A 23166-nucleotide genomic window follows, 5' to 3' on the forward strand; every position below is an offset into this window, starting at 1 on the left:
CTCAAGGCTAAGATGACAACAAGGCATAGGCAGGTTTCCTTGACTGCTGGAATCGAGCTTTTCTGCTTGGCACATAGACATAGCCGAGAAGCAGTACTCTTGCACAGAATTGGAACTTGTCTCCTTGTTAGATAGGCCCATAACTAGTGCTGTTAATTGGCTGTGGCAACAGCAGACTTGGGATCTTAGAATCCAACACTAGAGAGTGTTGTGAGCATTTTACTCTGTCTGTCTCATTGAAGCCTCTGTCTTCCACTTCTAAACATTTTTTGTCCTTTTCTTCCTCCGTTAACTTCCCTTTTCCCCTCATTCTCATCTGTGTAGTCTCTTTCCTGTCATTTTCACTCTATTTCATTATTTTCTTTTTTTCTCACTTCTCTCTCCTTCTTATCCTTATGTACTCTTTTTCTCTACTTCCTCGCCCACCCCATATACCCCAGTTTCTGGGTATATTCCCCTGCCTCCACCAATTTCCCTAGGTTCTCCCTCTCTCTGACTCTATTCCATAGTCTTCTAATATTCATTCTTCTAAAACTTTTCTATTGATCATCTCATGGAAACATGTAGGCCATCACTCTAACAAAAAGAAATAGCAACATTCCCAGTGCGGCAGATGCATGTTAATGGAACAGAAACATTATCCAGATGAAGAGTCTGTGCTCCATTTACCTCCAAGCCTCCTCTTCTCTTGGCAAATGTGTTTCTTTATTTTCTTTTTTTGTGTAGGCAGAAAACATTTTGGATAATACCCCAGAGATTATTTATCATGAATTAGCCCAATTCAGTTTTTACTGCTGTGTTTTTTATTGTCTTATAGTTAAATATTGGCTTAGCCATGAATCCAGAAACTCTCACTGGAGCTCTATATCCAAGTTACTTTATCAATAAGACTATTACACAAATAACTGAATATTCATATGTGCTTATGAAAATCAGAATTACTTATGTGAACCTCAAGAAATTTAAAAAATGATTAATCTATTGATTTCAGAGGGAAACAACGTCCAGGCTGATCAATTTGGAGAGTCATTATCATCTTTGTGTCCTTAGTACCTACCACGGTTCTTCGCACCTAATGGAATTTCAGTAAGTGCTTGTTAGAGTGAATATTGGTTTTCATCCAATGTATCCTCCTGGGATCCCTAAATACATAACCAAAGGGGTTTCATATGACTACATATTTTACACTTCTATAACAAGAAACAAAATTTGCATGTAAAAGATTAACATGACTGAATTATTTCTTGGTATTTGCAAGGCACTTGACAGTTTTTATGAACTGGCTATTCATCTTGAAAGCTCTACGGAAAAGGGATCTTTAGAAATTTACCGATGCAAAGCCCAAGGAAGAAAAATGTGCATCGATCCTAACAAGGAACAGTTTTCCCCGGAGTTTAAAATAGATATGGGAGTTTAAAACGTAGGGAAAATCATCCATTGCGACATAGAATACAAACCTAGCTTTTCTAAGAAAGAGTATGAACAAATGGTATGAGGAGGAAAAAAAAAAAAAGTACTGAAGTAAACTCAAGTGACCTCAAGAGGTCTTTGGGCTTCACAGTTCACTTGGCCACCCAGCTTTCTCCCAGTTTTCCTCTAGAAACCCAAAGACTTAGCAACTTAATAGCGAAGCCCAGTGCCAGATTACCCGGTGGACACTGTTAACCCATGTTGGCAGCACCGGCAAATCAGAAACACAAAAATTATTTGTTAAAAAGTGATATTTCAAAAAGAATTTTAAAATAGGCACCCCAGAAATCAAAATCCTCTTAGTCACCTTTTTCTCTTATAGTTTAGAAATTGTTTTAAATTCTGAATTGTAGATAGCAGGGTTTGAGGAAGCCTCAGTAGGTGATGATATAGGGTCTCTAAAAGACCAACCCAGGCAGGATTTAGTTATAAAGTTTGGCAATTTGCTTGATTCTTGGCTAAAGTTTTTACACCTTTTGAGTAATCATACACGTAGGCAAAAATAATAACTCTATAAAGAGAGCAATCAAAACAGCCATAAGTATTCATCTAACCCATATTGAATACCACACATAATCATTACAGCACAGTTAAAAGTATTTCGTGCTCATAATGATGCTCAGGACTATTTCTGACCCTTAGCTCTCTCCTCCCCACCCTGCCACTATCAAGCTAAGACTGGAGGTTTGTTAGCTAATGCTTATCTGAGTTTCTCACTGGACCAAGATGGTAAGGAGGAAGGGAGCAGCACAGAGTCAGGTAGAACAATGGACTTAGGTGTGAGACAGATCTCACTTTAAGTCCTGGCTCTCTTATTAGCTGTGTAATCCTAGGGAAGTTTCTTAAAGCCCCTGATCTTAAAATAGAGACAGTAATACCAACCTCATAGAATTGGTGGGAAGATTAAAGAGATAAAATATGTGAAGACCTAGAAAATATGGGAAAGCTGCCTCAGTACAATAAGTAGGTATTCAATCAATGGTAGCTGCTGCCACACAGTCATTACAGCTCAGTTTCCTAGATCAGAAATTATTCATTTATTCATTTAATACCTATTGTGCACATATCATTAGCCAAGTACTCTGTTAGGTGCTGAAATGGGTTATAGATTTTTCCTGATGTGGGGGAAAAGGTGATATGGAAACTGGAATTGAGAAAAAGATATGTAATGTAATAGGAAGTTGCTCTGAGTTCCTTGACAGAGAAGGCTAGATATTCCTGCTTCTCTAGTCTTAGCTTGATAGTGGCAGGGTGAGGAGGAGAGAACTAAGGGTCAGAAATGGTCATGAGCATATGAAAAAGATCAAAGGGTCTGTAAAGTTGATGAACCTATGACAAGGCAGAGTTAAAAGAGGTATTTCTATTTCATGCAGTTTCTCTATTTTGAACTTCTCTCACAAGGAGTTTGCTCTATTCATTTACATGCTAAAACCTGGCCTTTACTAAGGTTGTTTGGACCTCATCTCCAAACAAAATATGTTGGGGAGAGAAATCAAAGTAGTTCTCGCCTCTCCCTACAGCAGAGGAGAGTCTGCAAGTTTTATTTTTTCCCTCCTCTGTCCCCATTATGAGATAATTCTACTCAGAACAGTCCAGTTGAAATCAAGAAGTATATGCCTACCTGTAATATAGCCAGAAATATGACCCATTGAAGTTTTTTTTAACATTTGTAATCAAATGCCACAAGAAACTATAGACTGTGCCAGCTATTACAACCTTACTGTGAATGTGTTTATTTCTCTACTTTCTCCATAATTCTTAGCCAATAGTTGAGGGAATGAAAGTTTTTCCAGAGATGATAGGCTTTAATTCTCCCATGAGAAACCTGAAAGCTCTAGTTATCTCAGTGTGGAAGGTGGAATAATGGCCCTCAAATATATCCACATCCTTATCCTTGGAAACTGTGAATATGTTAGCTTACATGATAAGAGTGATTGTGCAATGTGATTAAATTAAAGATCTTGAAATGATGAGATGATCCTGGATTATGCAGGAGGGCTCAGTCTAATCACTTGAGTCTTAAAAACTGAAGAACTTTTCTTAGCTGTGATAAAAGGAAGAGATTCGACTATGGAAGGAGGGTCAAGGAGATACTAGACTGCTGGCCTTGAACATGGAGGAAGGGAGCCATGAGCCAAGGAACAGGTGGAGCCTCTAAAAGCTGGAAAAGGTGAAGAAACAGATTCTCCCCTACAGCCTCCAGAATGGCTGCAGCTATGTCAACACCTTGATTCTACCCCAGTAAGACCTGCATTGGAATTCTGGAACTGTGAAGTAATACATTTGTGTTATTTTAAGCCAATAAATTTATGGTAAATTGTTAGAGTAGCAATAGAAAACTAAGTCACAGCAGGGCAAGAAAGTGAGAACTTTAGGTAAGGAGGGAGGAAAGAAATTCAAGGCAGACCAGTGGGAAGGTGAGAGGAGACAACCTCCGTCCCTCGTCCAGAGACTGTACAGTAAAACACCATGCTGCTGCTATGGACAAAATTAGAAGCCGGGTATTAAAATATAATAAGTCGTGTTCACATGCTTGCTTACTTTGAAAAAACTTGATATTGCATTCCAGGGCATTTCTTCGCTAAAGATCTCTCTTCTTAATGTATATCACTATTTCTGTTTTATTACTTTCCTAGAACTTCTCATGAGGTATCACCATTTTAATTCTCTTCTGGATTATTTTTGATACTTTCTTTTATATTAGAATATAAACTCCCTTATTCTGCATTAGACTGTAAGGTCCAAGACTCAAAGGACTATGCGTGTCCCTTCATCACTGTATTTCTAATACGGCAGAAGGAATGGGGCAGAAGACAGACTTCACATCTGTCTTCTGAGCCTGCTGTCTGGACACTCCAGGCGGCTACTGTCCTCTTAGCCCACGCAGACTACCATGGTAGTCTAAGGAAGATGGGTGTGGACAAAAAAGGAAGTTTGTCCTTAAGTATTTCATAATCAAGAAATTGATTTAGTTACGGCAGCTAAATCATTTATTAAAGTTCATTTTGTTTTATTCTTTGGGCTAAACTTAGTTTTCAGATATGTGTACCACCAAGTGTTAACTTTTAATATGACTGTGGAACAATTTTGAGAATCAAAAAACCAAAATAGTCACCATACAAGGGTAAGACTATATCTGGTTTTATTCAGTGAATCAACTTGATATACAAAGTTCTTGAAAATTTTAAGGAAATTGATCCTAAGGGGAACACGAAGGCCAGTAGATTGGACTAGCCAAAGGTCATATATAAAAAGACTGGGTGGAGTTGGAAAACAATCTAGGACTCATGATTTTTAGTTTAGAAGTTTTTTTTTTTTTTTTTTTTTTTTTTTTGCCTTGTTTTCCTTAAGCATCTTCTTTCCCAGCAGGCCCATTTGAAAGTGGGCGTGACCCAGATAAATCCTATTTTTTCCAACCCTCTCCATCGACTCCTCCAAAAAATATATCTATATTCATGAAATCAGGTGAAAATATTTGTGCGCCTCAGTTCTTATAATCACCACTTAGTCAAGTGGAGAGGTGGGAAGAGGTCCTTCCTCATTTGCTGCCCATCCCAGCAACCTGGAGCACGTGCCAGAAGGCGCCGCTCAGTGTTGCCCAAGAGGCCCATGTTTAGTCCTTTAAAAGATGTCCAAGAGTCAGACCCACCCACAGGAACTAGGTTTATTGCCCTTTCCTTCTTCATCTCTTCTCTCCATTTCCTCCCTGTCTTCTTACTGAAATCTCATGGTAGCCCTTAGACTATGGTTGTGGTCTCACCCCTAATTCAGCTCTTGGCCTTGCTCTGTTCTAATATCCAGAAACTGATTCTGGCCTTCCTGCATTACTTCCCTTCTTGCATCCTAGACAAGGCTTGATATTCATCTCTGGCTTCCCAGCCAAGGACGAGTTTGCTCCAAGTTTTAGTCTTATTAACTCAGCATGTGACAGGCTCTGTGTGCTAGGGACATCTCTCTGTTTTCTTATTTTTCTTTGTTTTTTCACCTCCAGTGATAATTAATGGATGGGGTACTCATAATAGAATTCTCCTCTTTTTTTTTTTTTCCTTTTAAAAATGTTTTCTTCTTAGAAACCCGAAATAGAATGGAGGTGACTGAGGGCTGCAGGGAGGGTGAAAAAGGGAGTTGTTGTTTAATGAGTATGGAGTCCAGATTTGTAAGATCTGGAGAACTACAGAACTATAGTTGACCCTTGAACAACATGGAGGTTAGGGATGCCAATTTCCCCTCCCCACTCCGTGCAGTCAAAAATCCACATATGACTCTCCCAAAACTTAACTACTCTCCAAAAACTTAACTACTAATCGCCTACTGTTGACTGGAAGCCATACTGATAAACTGTCAGTTAACACATATTTTGCATGCTATATGTATTAGATACTGTATTCTTACAATAGAAAGTAGAGACAGAAAATATTATTAAGAAAATCATAAGAAAGAGAAAATATTTTTACTATTCATTAATTGGAAGTGGATCATCCTAAAGGTGTCATCCTCATCATCTTCATGTTGAGTAGGTGAAGTAGGAGGAGGAAGAGGAAGAGGAAGGGTTGGTCTTGTTGTCTCAAGAATGGCAGAGGCGGAAGAGGTGGAGGAGGTGAAAGGAGAGACAGGAGAGGTAAGCACACTTGGTGTAAACTTTTTTTTTTTTTTTTTTTTGAGACAGAGTCTCACTCTGTCACCCGGGCTGGAGTGCAGTGGCACAATCTCGACTCACTGCAACCTCTGCCTCCTGGGTTCAAGTGATTCTCCTGCCTCAGCCTCCCAAGTAGCTGGGACTACAGGCACGTATCACCATGCCCAGCTAAGTTTTCTTGTATTTTTAGTAGAGACAGGTTTTCCCCGTGTTAGCCAGGATGGTCTCAATCTCCTGACCTTGTGATCTGCCTGCCTCAGCCTCCCAAAGTACTGGGATTACAGGGGTGAGCCACCGTGCTCAGCCCACTTGGTATAACTTTTATTGAAAAAAACTCATGTATAAGTGGACCCACACAGTTCAAATCTGTGTTGTTCAAGGGTAAATTATATATTCACAACAATGTGAATATACTTAACACTACTGAACTGTACAGTTAGAAATAGTTGAATTTTATGTTGTGTGTATTTTTATCACAATTTTCTTTAAAAAGACATTTTTAAAGACGTTTTCTTCTGGAGCGCTGCTCTTTATGCTTTTGAGTGTTGAATTGGGCACCAAATTTAATTAAAAGCACCTGGATTATTTCAGAAATAAAACCTACCAAATAGACCTATCTTTGGTATTTCTGAAATCATTATTTCTCACTTTACAAACTCTCCCCAAAATATGGAAGTATACATCACATGAATAATAGTTAAGAATCAACTAAAGACTGCTAAACCCTGGCAGAAATTCAAAGATAAATTGCACACAAGCCTTACTTACAGAAGTTTATACTCTTAAAAAATAATAGCAACAATAGAGCTGCCATTTATTATGATTACTCTGTGCCAGGAACTAAACTATATGCTTTGTATACATTATTTTAAAAACTCTTTTAACAGCCAAATTAAGTAGGTAATTTTTCTCCAATTCTACAGTCTTTTAGTAGAGATGATATATACCTACTTGGAAAGCAAACACAGGACTAAGCACTATTGAAAATGAGACTAATGTATATTAATGTCTGTGTGCCAAGTAGAATGCTGAAAAATCTTACAGATGACATTTTATCTCCATTTTACAGATAAGAAAATTGAGGCTCAGCCAGGTTAAGAGAATTGCCAAAGGCCACTTAGCTAATAAGACACAGAGATGGAATATGAAACTGGCGTCTGGCTGATCCTCAAGGCTGCATGAATCTTTCTGCCCCACCATGCAGCCTTCCTGTACAGCGATAATACAAGTTAGAAAATGGTTAAGTGTGTTAGGAATTCTATATGAAATAAGGAGGAGATAAGAGAAGAAGCGATTTACCTCTAGCTGGAGTTGGTGAAGAAAGAAAAGTAATCTAAAAAAAGAAAAAATATAAGCAAAGAAGCAGAATGAGGAATGTAGAGTTTGTGTATGGTAAACAAGCAGTCGAGCTGGTTGGAATCTTCCAGGCAAGAAGCAGAGCAATAGGAGATCAGACTGAAAAGCCACACAGGCTGGGCACGGTGGCTCACGCCTGTAATCCCAGCACATTGGGAGGCCGAGGAGGGCAGATCACGAGGTCAAGAGATCGAGACCATCCTGGCCAACATGATGAAACCCATTCTCTACTAAAAATACAAAAATCAGCTGGGTGTGGTGGTGGGCGCCTGCAATCTCAGTTACTCGGGAGGCTGATGCAGGAGAATCGCTTGAACCTGGGAGGCGGAGGTTGCAGTGAGCTGAGATCATGCCACTGCACTCCAGCCTGGGCGACAAAGGGAGACTCCATCTCAAAAAAAAAAAAAAAAAAGCCACACAAAAGCCTGGGCCTGTGGGACCCTGATGTTAGTCTAAGGGGTCTGGACTTCAATACCTACATGGTGGAGAACCATTAAGATTTTGCATGCAGAGAAATTACAAGACTGACTAAACCCTGTGCTTTAGGTATATTCATCTACCAAAAGTGTCTAAAATGAACTGGGGAGGGTTTAAGAGAATGTGGGAAAAAAATAATGAACTGGAGAGGGGTTAAGAGAATGTGGAAAAAAGAATAGCTAAACTCATTCTCTCTCCTTAATTTTATCTTGTTTTAGGTTAACATTGGCCTTACATTGAAAACATGTCCTCAACAAAATCGAGGATTGAATAGCTCATTTGCCTGAAGCCATTTGTTTTTACATAAATAAATATAATTTTTTTAAACCTTTCCTCCCAAAAGTCTGTAGGTTTAAAACACAATTTGAAATTCCTTTTCCAGAGAGCAATCCAATTTGGCTTTTGTTGTTTCTAGTCACATATTATATGATTTTATTTTTTATTGAAAGCCTTTAGAATGGCTCACAGATGTTGCAGCTAAAATAGATCCTCCTGGAACTATTTGGTTTGAGAAAATCTCTGTTGCCATGGATTAAATTAACAGGAGATCTCTTGTTTAAAATTTAAGGATATTTTCATATGTAGGAAATAATATTCCCTTAAATTTATATAAGGCAGTCATGGGGGCAAGTTACATTGGGAAGGCTAATCAGGAGTCTACATCATTGCACTTAAAGTTGAGCTATGTCTGTGTTCATATTAGAGACCATCTCCCCCAAGAGAAAAGAGATCAACCAGGCTAATTTTTTTTTTTAATAGAGTCTTGCTCTGTCGCCCAGGCTGGAGTTCAGTGGCATGATCTCGGCTCACTGCACCCTCCACCTCCCGGGTTCAAGCAATTCTCCTGCCTCAGCCTCCCGAGTAGCTGGGATTACAGGCACCTGCCACCACGCCCAGCTAATTTTTGTATTTTTAGTAGAGACGGGGTTTTGTCGTGTTGGTCAGGCTGGTCTTGAACTCCTGACCTCAGGTTATCCACATGCCTCGGCCTCCCAAAGTGCTGGGATTACAGGTGTAAGCCACTGCACCTGGCCTAATATTTTAATAAATTAAGAAATTTGTGTTCCTACTTGGTCAATTATACTGGAGAAATACAGTTATTAAAAACATCTATGGCTTAAATTATACATGTGTATATGCTGAAACTTAACAGACAATTCACCATTAGAAATAACTGAACAAAATGTTATCAATTTTAAATATCAGTTAAACATCAGCCAAGCCCTGCCCAAACTGACTTTGGAAGTAGGCAACACCCAAAAAGAACTCCTTGGTCTTCCCTTTCTCTCTTCCCCTTAGTGAGCTTGCAACTAAGCTCGAGTCTTCATTGTCACCCACCTATGAGGGACTTACACATCTACCTCTCCAATTCTGGTGCATTCTTAAGACCCAAATCGACAATATTCTATTATGAATCTTCCCATGAGGCACTTGACACTCAAGATATCCAAACCAAATTTACTATTTTATCCACAGCACTGTTGCTCCATATCTTGTGCCCAAAGCAGGATCTCCACATCAACAGTTTCTGGATTGTATTCCAGAACACTATACCCCAAAAGATTAAATTATAAAAGAGATTTATGGTCAAATAAGTCTGGGAAATTCTACATATTATATAACACTTGTTTGGAGGTTTTCAATGAAAATTAAACTTCTAAAAGCTCTTAGATCTCCAGCAGTAGAAAGCATGTTTATTTTGTTTATCCCAGTATTTTATTTGATGTTTATCCCCTTTCTTGCATCACATCCATTAACATTCTGAAAAACTAGTGTTTGCAAAAGATACTTTTAGACAGCCACTGTAGATCATTTTCACTCCTTCTATCCCCTAGCCACTAATAAAATTCATCTCCTTGTGTAATTGGACATAAGAGCATGTCTCGAGTCAGGCTGCCCGAATTCATTTCCTAACTTCACCACTTACTATTCATGAGATGTGAGCAAGTTACACAATCTCTCCACTCAGTTTTTAGATCTTTGAAATGGTTCCTTCTTCTTAAAGCATAGTAAGGATTACATGAAATAATCCATGGAATGCACTTAAAACAGTGCCTGAAACATAGCACCCACTTAATAAATGTCCATTGTTATTACTATTATTGTTACCTCTAAAATGTCCCTCAAACATTTGCTATTTCCTAATGCCTTTGACACTTCCATAGTTTAGGTACTTATCACTTCTTTCCTGGACCATAAATAATAGAAATTTACACTTAGCTTTGTTCTTGATAAATTTATCAAATGTTTTCTTGTATATTATCCAATTAACCTGAAAAGTATTTAATTTATTCTAATCACAGACTCTCTACTTTGCAATTCATTCACCACACTGCCATTTAATGCTTTTAAAACACAAATCTAATGATGCCATTCCTATGCTCAAAAACCCTTAATGATCCTCCATTATGTATGCAATAAAGGAAAGTAACAACTCCACCTCATGGTAGATACACCCCTGACTTCACACTTCACCACATAGTTTTATAATCTGGCCACACTGCACCAGTCTTCAAGTTTAGAATAAACAATGAACTTTCAGATCACCTGCTTTGACTGTTTTGTTTTGCCTTGAATACACTTCTTTCCTTCTTCTACTTGTTAGAAATCCTATTTGTTCTTTAAGTTTTGCTTAAAATTTCATCTACTCTATGATATGTTTCTCAATTCTATATTGCTCATTCTTTTCTTGATTCTACTGTATATGTATATATACTGCATATATACATATAGTCATATATTTATGCTACATCTCACAGAACTAATTATCCAGAGACTCTTATCTATGTTAAAATGTGAGCTCAATGAGAGGAAATGTCTTATTTGTTCTTTTATACTTTAAAAACCAAACACAATATCCTTACAAATATTAGGTGCCCATATAAACATTTATTGACTAAATTTTCCTATGTAGAAGGCTTCTTACCATTCATTGGTGTATATCACATCTTAAGCAAATATTACACCTAAAGGAGTCATATGGTTGATAATTCTCCTGCCAAAAGTTTCCACTCTTTACAAAAGAAATAAAAATGGGATGCCTTTAACAGGGATGTGAGCCAGTATCTTTAAGTAAAAACAGTCACATGGAACTTTTGCAAAACACGCCTACAACACACACCTGTGTCCACCAACCTACCCAGGATTCTGACTTCTTGAGATATTACCATGTTTTCCTTGGGATTATCTTGGAATAAATATAAAGGCCAATTAATATACTGGTGCTATAAGCATATTATATCTTCATTTTTCCGATGAAGGCTACCTGGTTGGCTCTTGGAGAGGTGATCTAATCTATAGTCTCACTCCCTAATCTAAGTTCACTTTCAGGTCAGATGTCCCCAGTTTGTTTCTGATTCAATGATCTCATCTCCTTCAAGGGAGCTACTCATCCTTCAAAGGACTGCTATTAAAAAATCACGCTGGCGACTTACCTTACCTACTCCAGAGGAAATTTTCCAGCTCTGAAGTACAGTATTCCCTCTGTGTATTATTCTCCACAATTTCTTCCCTGGCTCTTGATTGGTCTTGGAAATACTGGCTAGGAGTAGCAGGAATAACTCTTTCCTAAACCTTCCATTTTCCTACAAGTGCATTTAATTAATCTGTTTCCCAAAGAAGTTTAAATGCTTATGCTTGAAAGCATATTTTCAATGTTTTTCTTACTTTATGACTGCCACGGGACTTACGTATCAGATTTAATTAGGAGACATCTATGGGGCATAAAAAGCTCGGGGCCAGTGTTGTCCATCACACTGTCTTTGTTTATCCTAACCTTTACCAAATCACATTTATTATGCACAATCTAATGCACTGGACTTCTTAGCCATTACTGCTTCCCATGACTTGGATAGTTGGATTCCATCTTGTCGGTTAATAATAAACTATTATCTATCCCTATTATACCTCTGCCAAGAGCTTTTCTCCAGAAATTACTTTATAGTTATTATCTAATCTTTATAAAACCATGGAGGAAGTTTTCCCATCTAACAGACGGTAAATGATTAAGGAGCAGACAGTTACAGAGCAAGGTGACATGGCAATTAAGTGATGGAATAATACTGAGTGTTCCCAGTGTTAATTTTCCATGGTTTAATCTGCAAACCTCATAATATTATCTGAGTTTAAGTTTGTGTAGAATGGCCTCACTTTCCATACAAATCATTAACTGGGATTAAAAAAAAATGAAAAGATGCATAGGAATGTATGGAAGAGAGTTAAAAAGTAGTCTTTAGAGGGCTATGTGCTGATTTCATTATTGTTGTTCACCAAGTCTGGCTAGGATTCACATATTTATTGAAACAATCACTTGATTACAAAAGCAGTTACAACCACAGGAATAATTACGTACATAAAGTTATTATGACATTATTTAGAAATTTTGTATATTACCAAAATAATTTTGAAGGACCTATTTTACCTTTTCTAAGTTAAGAAATGTTTTAACAATATTTTCCTACAATGTTTGTATTCATTTCAGTAGTATACTCTATCTTTTATTAATAATTTGTTATTGAGTAGCAATTAGATGGAAGAAGTGAGAAAAATGCTTGATCTCAGGATATTTTCAGATTTCTGATGGCTAGTAATCATATTAATACTTTTTGCATAAGTAATAAGTGCATAGATAGTAAGCACTCAAATTTTTTACGTTTTAAATAATTTTTTTCAGATTCAACATGTTGTTTTTTTCTAAAAGCTTAAAGAGCCTAAAATTACCTTGTATCTTAGAGTTTATAATAACTTATCCCTTCACATTCTACAAGTATTTTTAAACTTTGAATACTTCATTAGGTATTGGAGCATATGCCCACCAGAATGTAAGTCCCACAATAGAATGTAGCCCCTATGAACAAAGGGATTCGGTCATTGGTGATGGATACCCAGTATCTAAAAATGTGCCTAGACGATAGTAGGTGCTCAACAAATATTTGCTTTCTGGAGGGAGACAGGGTTATAAAGGTGAATATAATTATTTCTCTAGCTTCTAGGGTGCCTGAGGACTTTGGAGATGGATCTACTGTTGCTGTTCAAGAGCAAACCAATTTTCAAAATAAATTATTTCAGTTCTTTCAAACCAACAAAATTTTGGTGTATGCAGTCATCTGATAATCATGCATATGATTTTATTATGTAAACATACATGATGAAGATAGGAAAAGGTTCTGTCTTCTCAGATGCATTTTCACCCCCTGTCAGTCTTGCGGCTCTGGAGCTTTCCACTCAGCGTGGCAAACAGCCACAGTACAATAAGGTCATTCATTGCTCATCTCTGACTGTCCAAATAGATTTTTTTTTTTAAGAAAACTCACTGTGAGGAAAATAGATTTGAAAGTCAGTCATTGCCAAGAAAGATAAACTTTTCTAAACTTTCTTAGTTCCTGCATATCATAACAACGGCTAGCCTGGCTGACCTGACTACAGAGTGTGCTGTGACCTCTGCTCACCAAGAACCCTGTTGTCTTCTTTTTTCTGGATCCACAGTGAAGCTCCATTCTCAGCCTCCCTTGAGGTCAGGTGTGACCCTGTAGCCGAGTTCTAGTCAATGGACTGTAAGTTGAAGTGCTATGTGCCCCTTTCAGGCCATGTTCAAAAATATGCCGCATATGTTCCCCCCTTCTTCCACATGTCTGGATGTCTGGGATGAAGGAAACCCCCGGGATGACCTTAGAAGTTACAGGTTGAGTCCCTGAATGACTACCTGGAGCTTAATAAAAAATATGGCAGCTTATTTTCCAAAACGGCTGCCATCAGTTCCTTTCTTACCTATGGGAACATGCCATTCCCCATCAGAATATGGAGTCTACTCCTCCCCTCCCTTTAAATTTAAGCTGACCTCATTGACCTGACTGTTCAATAAATGAAGTACCATTGTGATGCTACCTTAAAACTCCCATCTAGGCTTCCTGGAACCTAGGCACTCTACTGTTTGGATCTAAGGAGCCCTGTTAAGAGGCTCCCGAAAACCAGTATCAACTTGCTCACCCCCATGGGTAAATTGTCCTGGAAGGACATCCTCCAGTCCCAGTTGAGCTTCCTCATCTGAGATCATGCAGAGCAGAGAAGAACTGTGCAATAGAGCCTTTTCTGAATACTAAATCCACAAAATTCTGAAATATCATAAAACTAAGTATTATTTTGAGCTGCTAAGTTTGGGGTAACTTATTATGTATTGGTAGAAAACTGAAACACTACCTTACCTCCATCCTAAGACCACTCTGGAATGTATATGTGTTTAAGAAATTATCTATTATTTTGAGCCTAGATATTTAGGTGTAATTGCCATTACAGAAAGAGGAGAGGTATGCATTTCTTTTCTAGTACAAGTATTGTGAGAAGAGAAAAATGGACAGAGTGAGAAGAAACAGTGAGATGCAAACTATTCCGGCCTTTCCTCTCTGGATTGAAAGTTCAAGAAGTGATGAAAAGCATTTGAAATACACTGAGGAAAACAAGAGGGCAGGAGAGCTTCTGCCAAACTTCCCATTAGGATCTGAGAGGAAATCCCCTTGTAGACTATCTATTGCAATCTTGGGGTGCAGCGTAGTATTGCCTGTAAGAAGAGGGTTTGCACACACACACCACAGCATTGAGTCATAAGTGGAATTTATAGAGCCCTGGAGTTCTCCTCTGTCCTTGGAGTAGGGTGGCACACAGTTGGCTGAGAGTTGGGATGAAGAACTTTGGCTGGAGTGGCCCTGATGGGGCAAAGAGTTGATAATGTCATGAGCTGGAGAATTGACAAGGACAAATTTGGAGTGATAACCATATCCATAAAGCAAGTAAGAGGAGCCACATCTTGATAGAGTGTGGCTAGGCCCTGTCAAGCTGAGGAACCAGCCCACAAGTTACACAAGCATCAGACCCCAACAGCAGACACCAAGACTATGCAGCGACATGAGGCCAGGACTAGTTAGGCAACATTTGTCTCCACTCCAGACATAGCCCAAAGCAATCGGGGACCCAGGCTCCCCTCCACCACCACGAAGTTGCTGGAGCCACACTTCCCTCTGTGTCCCAACACTGTCCTTAAGAGGAGCAGAAGAGAGGTCAGAAAAAAAAAGTCAATGCTCTCATCCAAATGAGATTGAGAATTTGTCTAAAGAGACTTTAAGTTATTTGATCTGAAAACACTGAATTGGGCTGTGCATTGTGGGGACTTAGGAAGGAAATCAGATCCGTTAAAGGAAAAAATAAAGAGAGCCCATTTTTCTTCCTACACATTGGAGTATAGTTCGAGTGTATTTGTGACCCCACTGAACTATTAGGTTGGTGCAAAAGGAATTGTGATTTTTGCCATTAAGAAATCGCAATTACTTTTGCACCAACCTAATATATAGTCATTTTTACTTTCTAAATAAGTAAATCAAACCGTGAACATCAGAATTATATCCATGACACAGCAGACATTAAACCTTTATTCAAGCTCAGGTCAGTGAGTTTTCTGTAGACTCTGCTGCCTCCTATCCCATATTCTATATTTATTATCATGCTTGTGACTTAGACCTCAGATGTAAACCTTGAACTTAGTTTTGAGATCTAGCTATAACTGTAATAGGGGAGGGAGACAAAGAGTAAATGGTGCTTTCAAAGGATTTACCACACACACACACACACACACACACACAGAGTCACATAAATCTGAACAGCAAATATTTTCAATGTATTTACACACACAGAGGCAAACCCTGCAGAGTACACGTGTGCGGGTGCATTAGATGTATCATTAGATGTAAAGAATTTATTTTGCATACCTGTCCTGTGAAATGATGGGTACCTGGAGATTTTTGTTAGGCCTAGGGTACTTGTTGTCCCTGTGCTTTATGGAGGAATGTCTGAAGAGGATTGTGATTTGTTTGCCAAATACTCACCTGGCGTCCACCACTTCTAGGAGGAAGTGAAGGGCTCTACACTGCTTTGCCCTTGCTGGGACACCTTTGGGGAATCTGAAAGCTCACGCTGAGCTAAAAGAGCATTTACAGGATCTATGATTTGCCTATGAGACTAACGAATGAGTGTTAAATAGCTGTTAAAAGTGTGATATCTTGCAGTATCATGTAGATTAGTTTCCCCGTCTAACTTTATAGGACTTGTTGACATTCTGTCTAAAACTTATATGGTGCTGGTGGGCTCAACAGAGTAAGAGTGATTCTGTTTATGTGGGGCTGAAACAAAGAGGGTTCCAGCAGTTCTTGGCTGTATATGAGAAAGTGATAACAGTAGCAACCCTCAGAAGATTTGGCTATAGGGAAGCACTATTGCCAACCATTAATTGAAGGAGCCCACACGGAGGGGAGCAGTGATCACAGGTGCTGTAAGGGGGCACCAGTGAAGTGACTAAAGAGAATCACAGAAAGGCAACCCCTACAGAGGATTCTTCCCTACAGTTCTCTTTCAGAGTGAGTTACTCTTAATAAAAAGAAAGTTGGGCCAGGCATGTTGGCTCACACCTGTAATCCCAACACTTTGGGAGGCTGAGGCGGGTGGATCACCTGAGGTCCAGAGTTCGAGACAAGCCTGGACAACATGGTGAAACCCTGTCTCTACTAAAAATACAAACATTACCTGGGCGTGGTGGTGGATGCCTGTAATCCCAGCTACTCAGGAGGCTGAGGCAGGAGAATCACTTGAACCTGGGAGGTGGAGGTTGCAGTGAGCGAAGATAGTGCCACTGCACTCCAGCCTGGGCGACAGAGCAAGACTCTATCTAAAAAAATAAAAAAGAAAATCAATCCACTTTTTCTACTTAACATAAGTATGGGGGGAAAGGGGAAATTTCTTATCAAAAAAAATAGTGGACATAGATGCTTAGAAACTCCAAACTGAAGTTTCTGTCAACACAGAGACTCTGCCCACAGCTTCACAGACTTAGGAGTGAACTTAAGGAAAGAGTGTTACAGAAATATAAGGGGATGAGCAGTAAATGACTGCTCTCACAATCTTATATTAAAATCAGCAGAACTTCAGTTGATAGTCCTTTTCTTCTCCATTTGAGGTACAGACTGGAAAACTGTTGAGATTGAAGGCCTTATTTTGAACAAATTGCTTGCATCTGTGAAAAGATTTTGTAACATTATCACTCCTGGGAGAAGCAGACACCCAATCTTTTAAGAAGCCCCAACAATCATGAAAAAAGAGACCAGGATATAAGGGAGGCATGTTTAGGTGATCGGTTGGGTCTTGCTGTATTTCTTAGGTTTAAAAAGGTATGAAATTCATCTGCTAGAAGTACTCTCTGTGTCTCTGATCTTTGTTCTTAGATATAACCATAACTCTTCAGTTACACTGAATTGCTGCTCTCTCATTTATTCATTTTGCTATTCTTTCCCATAAACATTTTAAATGTTAAGTCAGTCAGGCCCCCAAATTCGTCTTGTCAGATACATGTTTTTCCCATGCTAATTCACTTATAACTCTCTAAGAAGATGGCATCTCCATACTAAGCACAAATGTACTTTTGTTACTTGATATAGGCAGACAAACCACTTGGCAAATCTGTCTCAATTTTTCTTCGTATTTAATATTTTTTGATCCAGTAGATCAATTTTAGAATGACAACTTGACTTAAGAAGGGATCTAGGAACAAAAGCAAAGTTACTTTTGGAGTGTTTTAATCTCACAGTAAGCAAAGAATCAAAATCAGATCTGAAAGATTTCTTTATTTCTATTTCAGCAGCTCTTTTATCAAACAAATCCCTATCCATATTTTTTACAAAGAATAAAGAAATTGGAAACAGCAGCTCTTCTGGAGTATGATGCTGGGATTTATTGAGTGGCTGGATTCTAGGATTATATTGGTTCTTAAGCTCCAGAGGACAGTGACCTTCAGAGTTCATTGCCGAAGGCAAATGTTCTCTAGAAGGGTCCTCTAAAAAAAAGAGCAAGTAAGCAGATTCAATCATTTTTTATGCAACTTCCTTTTGACCTTTCCCTTGGCAAACACATCAGCAAATTACATGTAGAATGGAAATGTGCTTGATCTGGTCAAATGACTTCCATTGATATTTTACTCCTCAATGTTTAAGGGAGAAATTGAGAGCATTGCTTATTTATTCTGATTACATATGGTAACAAGACTGTATAATATGGTTGTACTATAGAGAAGGACAGGTTTGATAACTAACTAGAAAGGCAATTTTAGGATCCATTGAAAACAAAAAGGGGCTTTCTGGCCCAGACAGGGAAGTAGATGGAAAAATAGAGAGCAAAAATATGGAGAGTGATTGCAAAAAGACTTGTTTTCTTGCACTCTGGGAACTTTACAGACTTTGGTCTTTCATGGGACATAGACTGTGTAGGCAAGAGCAATCTATCCCTTCCTAAAAGATAAAAAATGAAGCTACCACTGGATTAAACTGACAAGACAGGAGAAAGGACCAGACCAGTGAAGAAAAGAAAGCTGACAAAACGGGAGCTTAAAGGAGATTCCCAGCCACTTCTAAGACTTAACGAATGCAGTTTGATCTTAGGAAACTAAGGTCATGTGCTTGTTTGAAAAAACAAAGTAAATATCTTCAAGAAGAGTGAATACATTTTACAGACAGATTTCTCAGGAATTCCCAGTGTCTGTATGTAAACCTGTCCGTGAGTGTGGATATATCAAAAAGAGATGGATGACTAATGAGAATACGTACATCAAAAAAGAGATTAATGACAGAAATAGTCAACAAAGCAAAATTTTAAATAAATTTATTTGCTGCAAAATTTATTGATTCCCTATTATTTGCTCATTAAAAACACTTGGGACTCAAAACAAATTTGCTCTTTCAGGTAGTTTACATTCTTATGGGGAAAGATAGACAATTGACCACAGTAAATAAAATATATAATATGTAAGTTGATGAGAAGTGCTATGGAGAAAAGCAAAGTAGTTAGAAAAGTTCTCACTGATAAAATTATATTTGAGCTCAGACTGGAAGGAGGTAAGGGAACAAAGCCTGGGGATAAAAGGAGGTAAAATATTCGAGGCAGACAAAAGAAGCAGCATAAAGGCCCTGAGGTAGGGAAAGGTTTGGCACATTCAAACATGTTCAGAGTAAAATAGATGAGATAAGATGTAGAAGAAGTGAGATTTTCAAAAGGTATCTAGGAATCATATTATGCAGGATCTTGCAGGTTATGTATGTCAGTTACCTATTTCTTCATCACAAACTACCCCCAAGCCTAGTGGCAATAACAACCATTTATTTTGCTTACAAAATCTCTGCAATTTAAGCAGGGATTGGTGGAAAGAGCTTATCTTTGCTCTACATGGCATCACATGGAGCAGCTTGACTAGGGGCTGGAGCATCTGCTTAAATGATAGCTTAGTCACATCCTGGCAAGGTAGTGCTGGCTGTAATCTGTGATCTCGGCCAAAACTATGGGTTATAGACCTCATTCCTACTCTCTATTATCTCTTTCTGGGTATCTTGGGCTTCCTCACAGATTGGTGGCTAGTTTCCAAGTGTGAGCTTCCCAAGAGAGCAAGGAAGAAATGCATGGCACCTGTGACCTAGCCTTGGAAGTCACAGAGCATCACTTTTGATATACTCTACTGATCAAGTCTGCCTAAAGGTCTGTGCAGGCTCAATGGGAAGAGACATAGACCCCATTTCTTGATGAGGAAATGACAAAGCTCTAGAAAATATATGAGGCAAAAGATATTATGTGTCTATCTTTGGAAAATACAATCTGTAAGACCACAATAACAGCTTTGAAATTTACTGAGTGAAATGGGTGCCCACTGTAGTGTTGTCAGCAGAGGAGTGACTTAAATTTTCAACAGGTTGTTCAATCTTTTTGTTGAAAATAGATTGTAGAGAGCAAGGGTTGAAACAGTTTCAACAGTAAAGAGGCTATTGTTATAATGAGGTGAGATGTGAAAGTGACTTGGACCAGAGTTGTAACAGTGGGGATGGTGAGAAGTGGGGAGACTTTGAATATATTTTGAAGGTAGAGTCAACAGGATTTGCTGAGAGATTAGGAGTGGGGTGTGTGAGAAAGAGAGGAGTCACGTATAACTCCTTGACTCCCCTTCAGAGAGGATATCCCCTCCCTGCTATAAATGACTAGTTTTTATTAGACGTTGTCACCATTAAAACAATTCAAAAATGAATAAAATACCAAAATAAAACCTGTTTGAATGCAGCAGAAAGTTCCCAATGCAGCCAGGATCTGGGGATCCAACACGTCAAAGGGAAGGGAAACATGTGAAAGCAAGCCCAACATCTCATGCTACTTTTTCCTTTGAGTCATTTGCCAGTTTATGAATAGGGCATGTCTGAGAGCTCAGAAGCTGAGCAGAAACATGAGCCTAACTGTCAGAGAAGCTGGTCAAAGTTGTCAGGAATCTCAAGGGGCTAAAGAGACAAAAACTGGAGTTCAAGGCTGTCAATGTAGTCACGAGAAGAGGGAACAAGATCCCAGACAGTAGAAAAGTGCAAAAAAAGGTACACCAAAAAAGTGAGCTAAACATTTGGTGATGCTTTTCCTTTTAGGAAGATAGTTTCCAAAAGGCCTAGAGGCTGAGAAGAAAAAAACAAAAGTGACTGAGAGGCTAAGAAGTTAAGGAGAGCTCTTAAAAGTCTCATAATATTCATGAAGTCCAGAGCTTGCTAAGGATGATAGACCTTGATAAACAACCTAGACTTGCAGTAAATACCTGGTAGGGCTACACCTAGGAGTAAGAGAAACAGACTAGGATTCCCAAAAATTACAACTCAGCATAGAATCACCTTGATACCAGACTAAATTAGGATGATCTGCTTCTATTCTAACTGCCTGCCAGAAGCAGAAATACATTCTCCACATATCATGCAGAGCCTCTACAATTTTTCATAAACAATATTTATAATGTAATCAATAGTTGTCAGGTCCAGGTATACTAAAGGACAGGAGTAAGAAAAAAACAGACAATATAAATAGACCTATAGGTGATCAAGATTAAATTGATCAAAATAGACTTAAAAACACCTGGGTTTAGTGCATTCAAGATAATTGATGATAAAGTAAAAATTTCAGCAGAGGACTGAAAGCCATTGAAAAAAAGTAGAAAATCTGGAATTAAAATACAACAGATTTAACAAAGAACTTCAAAGATACATTTAATCAAATACTAAAAAGAGCTAAACAAGAATTAGTGAACTAAAAGACAAATCAGAGAAAAATGACCAGAGAGAGAGAGAGAGAAAGAGAGAGAAGATATAGCAAAGAATGTAAGAGACATAGTGTACATGGTCAAAGGGTCTAAACTGTATGTCATTAGATTCCTAATGAGAAGAATGAGAAAAAGAGAGATTATAGCAAAAATAACGGTGTTAAGTTTTCTAAAACTGATGAAAACCCTCAAGCCACTGATTCAAGAAATACTATGAATTCAAAAGGAATATAAAGAAAACTACAGAGTCACAACATAGTAAAACTACTGAAATAAAACAAAACAACAGTAAGAAAATGTTGAAAAAATAGCCAGAGATGGCCGGGAGTGGTGGCTCACGCCTGTAATCCTAGCACTTTGGGAGGCCAAGGCAGGCAGATCACCTGAGGCCAGGAGTTCCAGACCAGCCTGACCAACATGGTGAAACCCCATCACTACTAAAAATACAAAAAAAATTTAGCTGGGCATGGTGGTGTGCACCTGTAGTCCCAGCTACTCAGGAGGCTGAGGCAGAAGAATCACTTGAACCTGGGAGACAGAGGTTGCAGTGAGCCAAGATTGTGCCACTGCACTCCAGTCTGGGCAACAGAGCGAGTCTCCATCTCAAAAAAAAGAAAAAAGCCAGAGATAAAGAAAACAATAGCTATAAATAAGTTACCTTAGACAATAAAACCATATCTGATTTTTCAATAGAAACAATGTAAGCCAGAAGACAACGGAATCACATCTTTGCTAAAACAAAATAACTGCCTACCTAGAATTCTATACTTAGGGAAACAATTCTTTACAAATAACAAAGGTGAAATAAAGATAGTTTCAGACAAACTAAAGTGATGTCATATTAGCTATTAAACCCATATTTCCCCAAATCAAAATTCCTCAGTGTTATAATAGTAATTGTAACCACTGTACAATATTTATGGGAGATTGAGAAGTAGATTATTTGTGTTGAGAATATGTCTATTTTCATTCTTTTGTTTCATAAGGTCCTGTGCCATGGAAGCCTTGAATTCCAGTCCCCGTTACTTCTTCTGCTGCCAGTGGCTCCCATTTGTGTTCTCTCCTGTGGCATCGGATTCGATGCAGAAATGGGGTAAATGGCCATGTCCAAATATTTGTTCTTTACTTTGTCACCTGAGCCTTTAAGTAGCAATGCTAGTGTCCAGACTTGGAAGAGGTTTTACAAAAATAGCTCCCTCAAAATCTAACTCTATTCTTCCTTCCAGTGGAGCTTAGGGATAGTCTAAAAGAGCCAGGATAGGGTCAGATGCCACTACTTCTACTCATTTTACTCTCTTGCTTACAGATTTTACTCTCTTGCCTACAGATACCTGTGTACTCATCAGCTCCTATTCCTCCAGCTCAACCAAAGTTCTTTCAACAGTAAAAACCAATATGCAAAGAAGAGGAGGGAGAGATGGAGCCATCAAGCCCTCTTGGGCTCAGAATATGTGTGTGTGTGCGCACATACACAGGTGCATGCAGCTTTGCAATATAAGATTAAACTGTACAATGTTCTATAATCTCCATTTTTCCATTCACTATATTATGAACATCTTCCAAATCACCATATAGTTTTGTATAACACACATTTTGATGACTGAACAGTAATGTATTCTCCACAATTTGTATTACCAAATCTTTACTGATGGACACAAGTTATTTAGAGTTTTGATCATTAAAAACATAGCTTTGATAAACATTCATATATCTTTGCACCCTTTTCTAGTTATTCCTTAGGACAGGTTTCTAGAAGGCTATTTCTGTCACAAATATGTTCATTTTATAGATTTTAAAGTAAATTTCAGAAACACAAGGACATGAACAGACATTTCTCAAAAGAATAAAAACAAGTGGCCAAGAAATACATGAAAAAATGCTCAACATTACTAATCATCAGATAAGTGCAAATTTAAACCATAGTGAGACACCATGTTACACCAGTCAGAATAACTATTATTAAAAAGTGAAAAGACAACAGGTGTTGGTGAGGATGCAGAGAAAAGGGAACACTTATACACTGTTAGTAGGAATGTAAATTAGTTCAACCTCTATGGAAAACAGCATGGAGATTTCTCAAAGAAATAAA

At 38.3% G+C, this 23166-nt stretch overlaps 1 protein-coding gene across 1 annotated transcript; it reads left to right on the plus strand.

Annotated features, from left to right (window-relative positions):
* The first annotated feature begins 1027 nt into the window (after positions 1-1027).
* LOC130540741 (uncharacterized) lies at positions 1028-22652 on the plus strand. Its single transcript, XM_057299637.2, has 3 exons — positions 1028-1086; positions 22064-22170; positions 22405-22652. Exons 1-3 carry the CDS (start codon positions 1076-1078, stop codon positions 22650-22652), a joined length of 366 nt encoding a protein of 121 aa, XP_057155620.2. The 5' UTR covers positions 1028-1075.
* The last annotated feature ends 514 nt before the right edge of the window (positions 22653-23166 follow it).

Source organism: Pan paniscus, chromosome 14, assembly GCF_029289425.2.
Source record: "Pan paniscus chromosome 14, NHGRI_mPanPan1-v2.0_pri, whole genome shotgun sequence".
Lineage (NCBI taxonomy): Eukaryota > Metazoa > Chordata > Mammalia > Primates > Hominidae > Pan > Pan paniscus.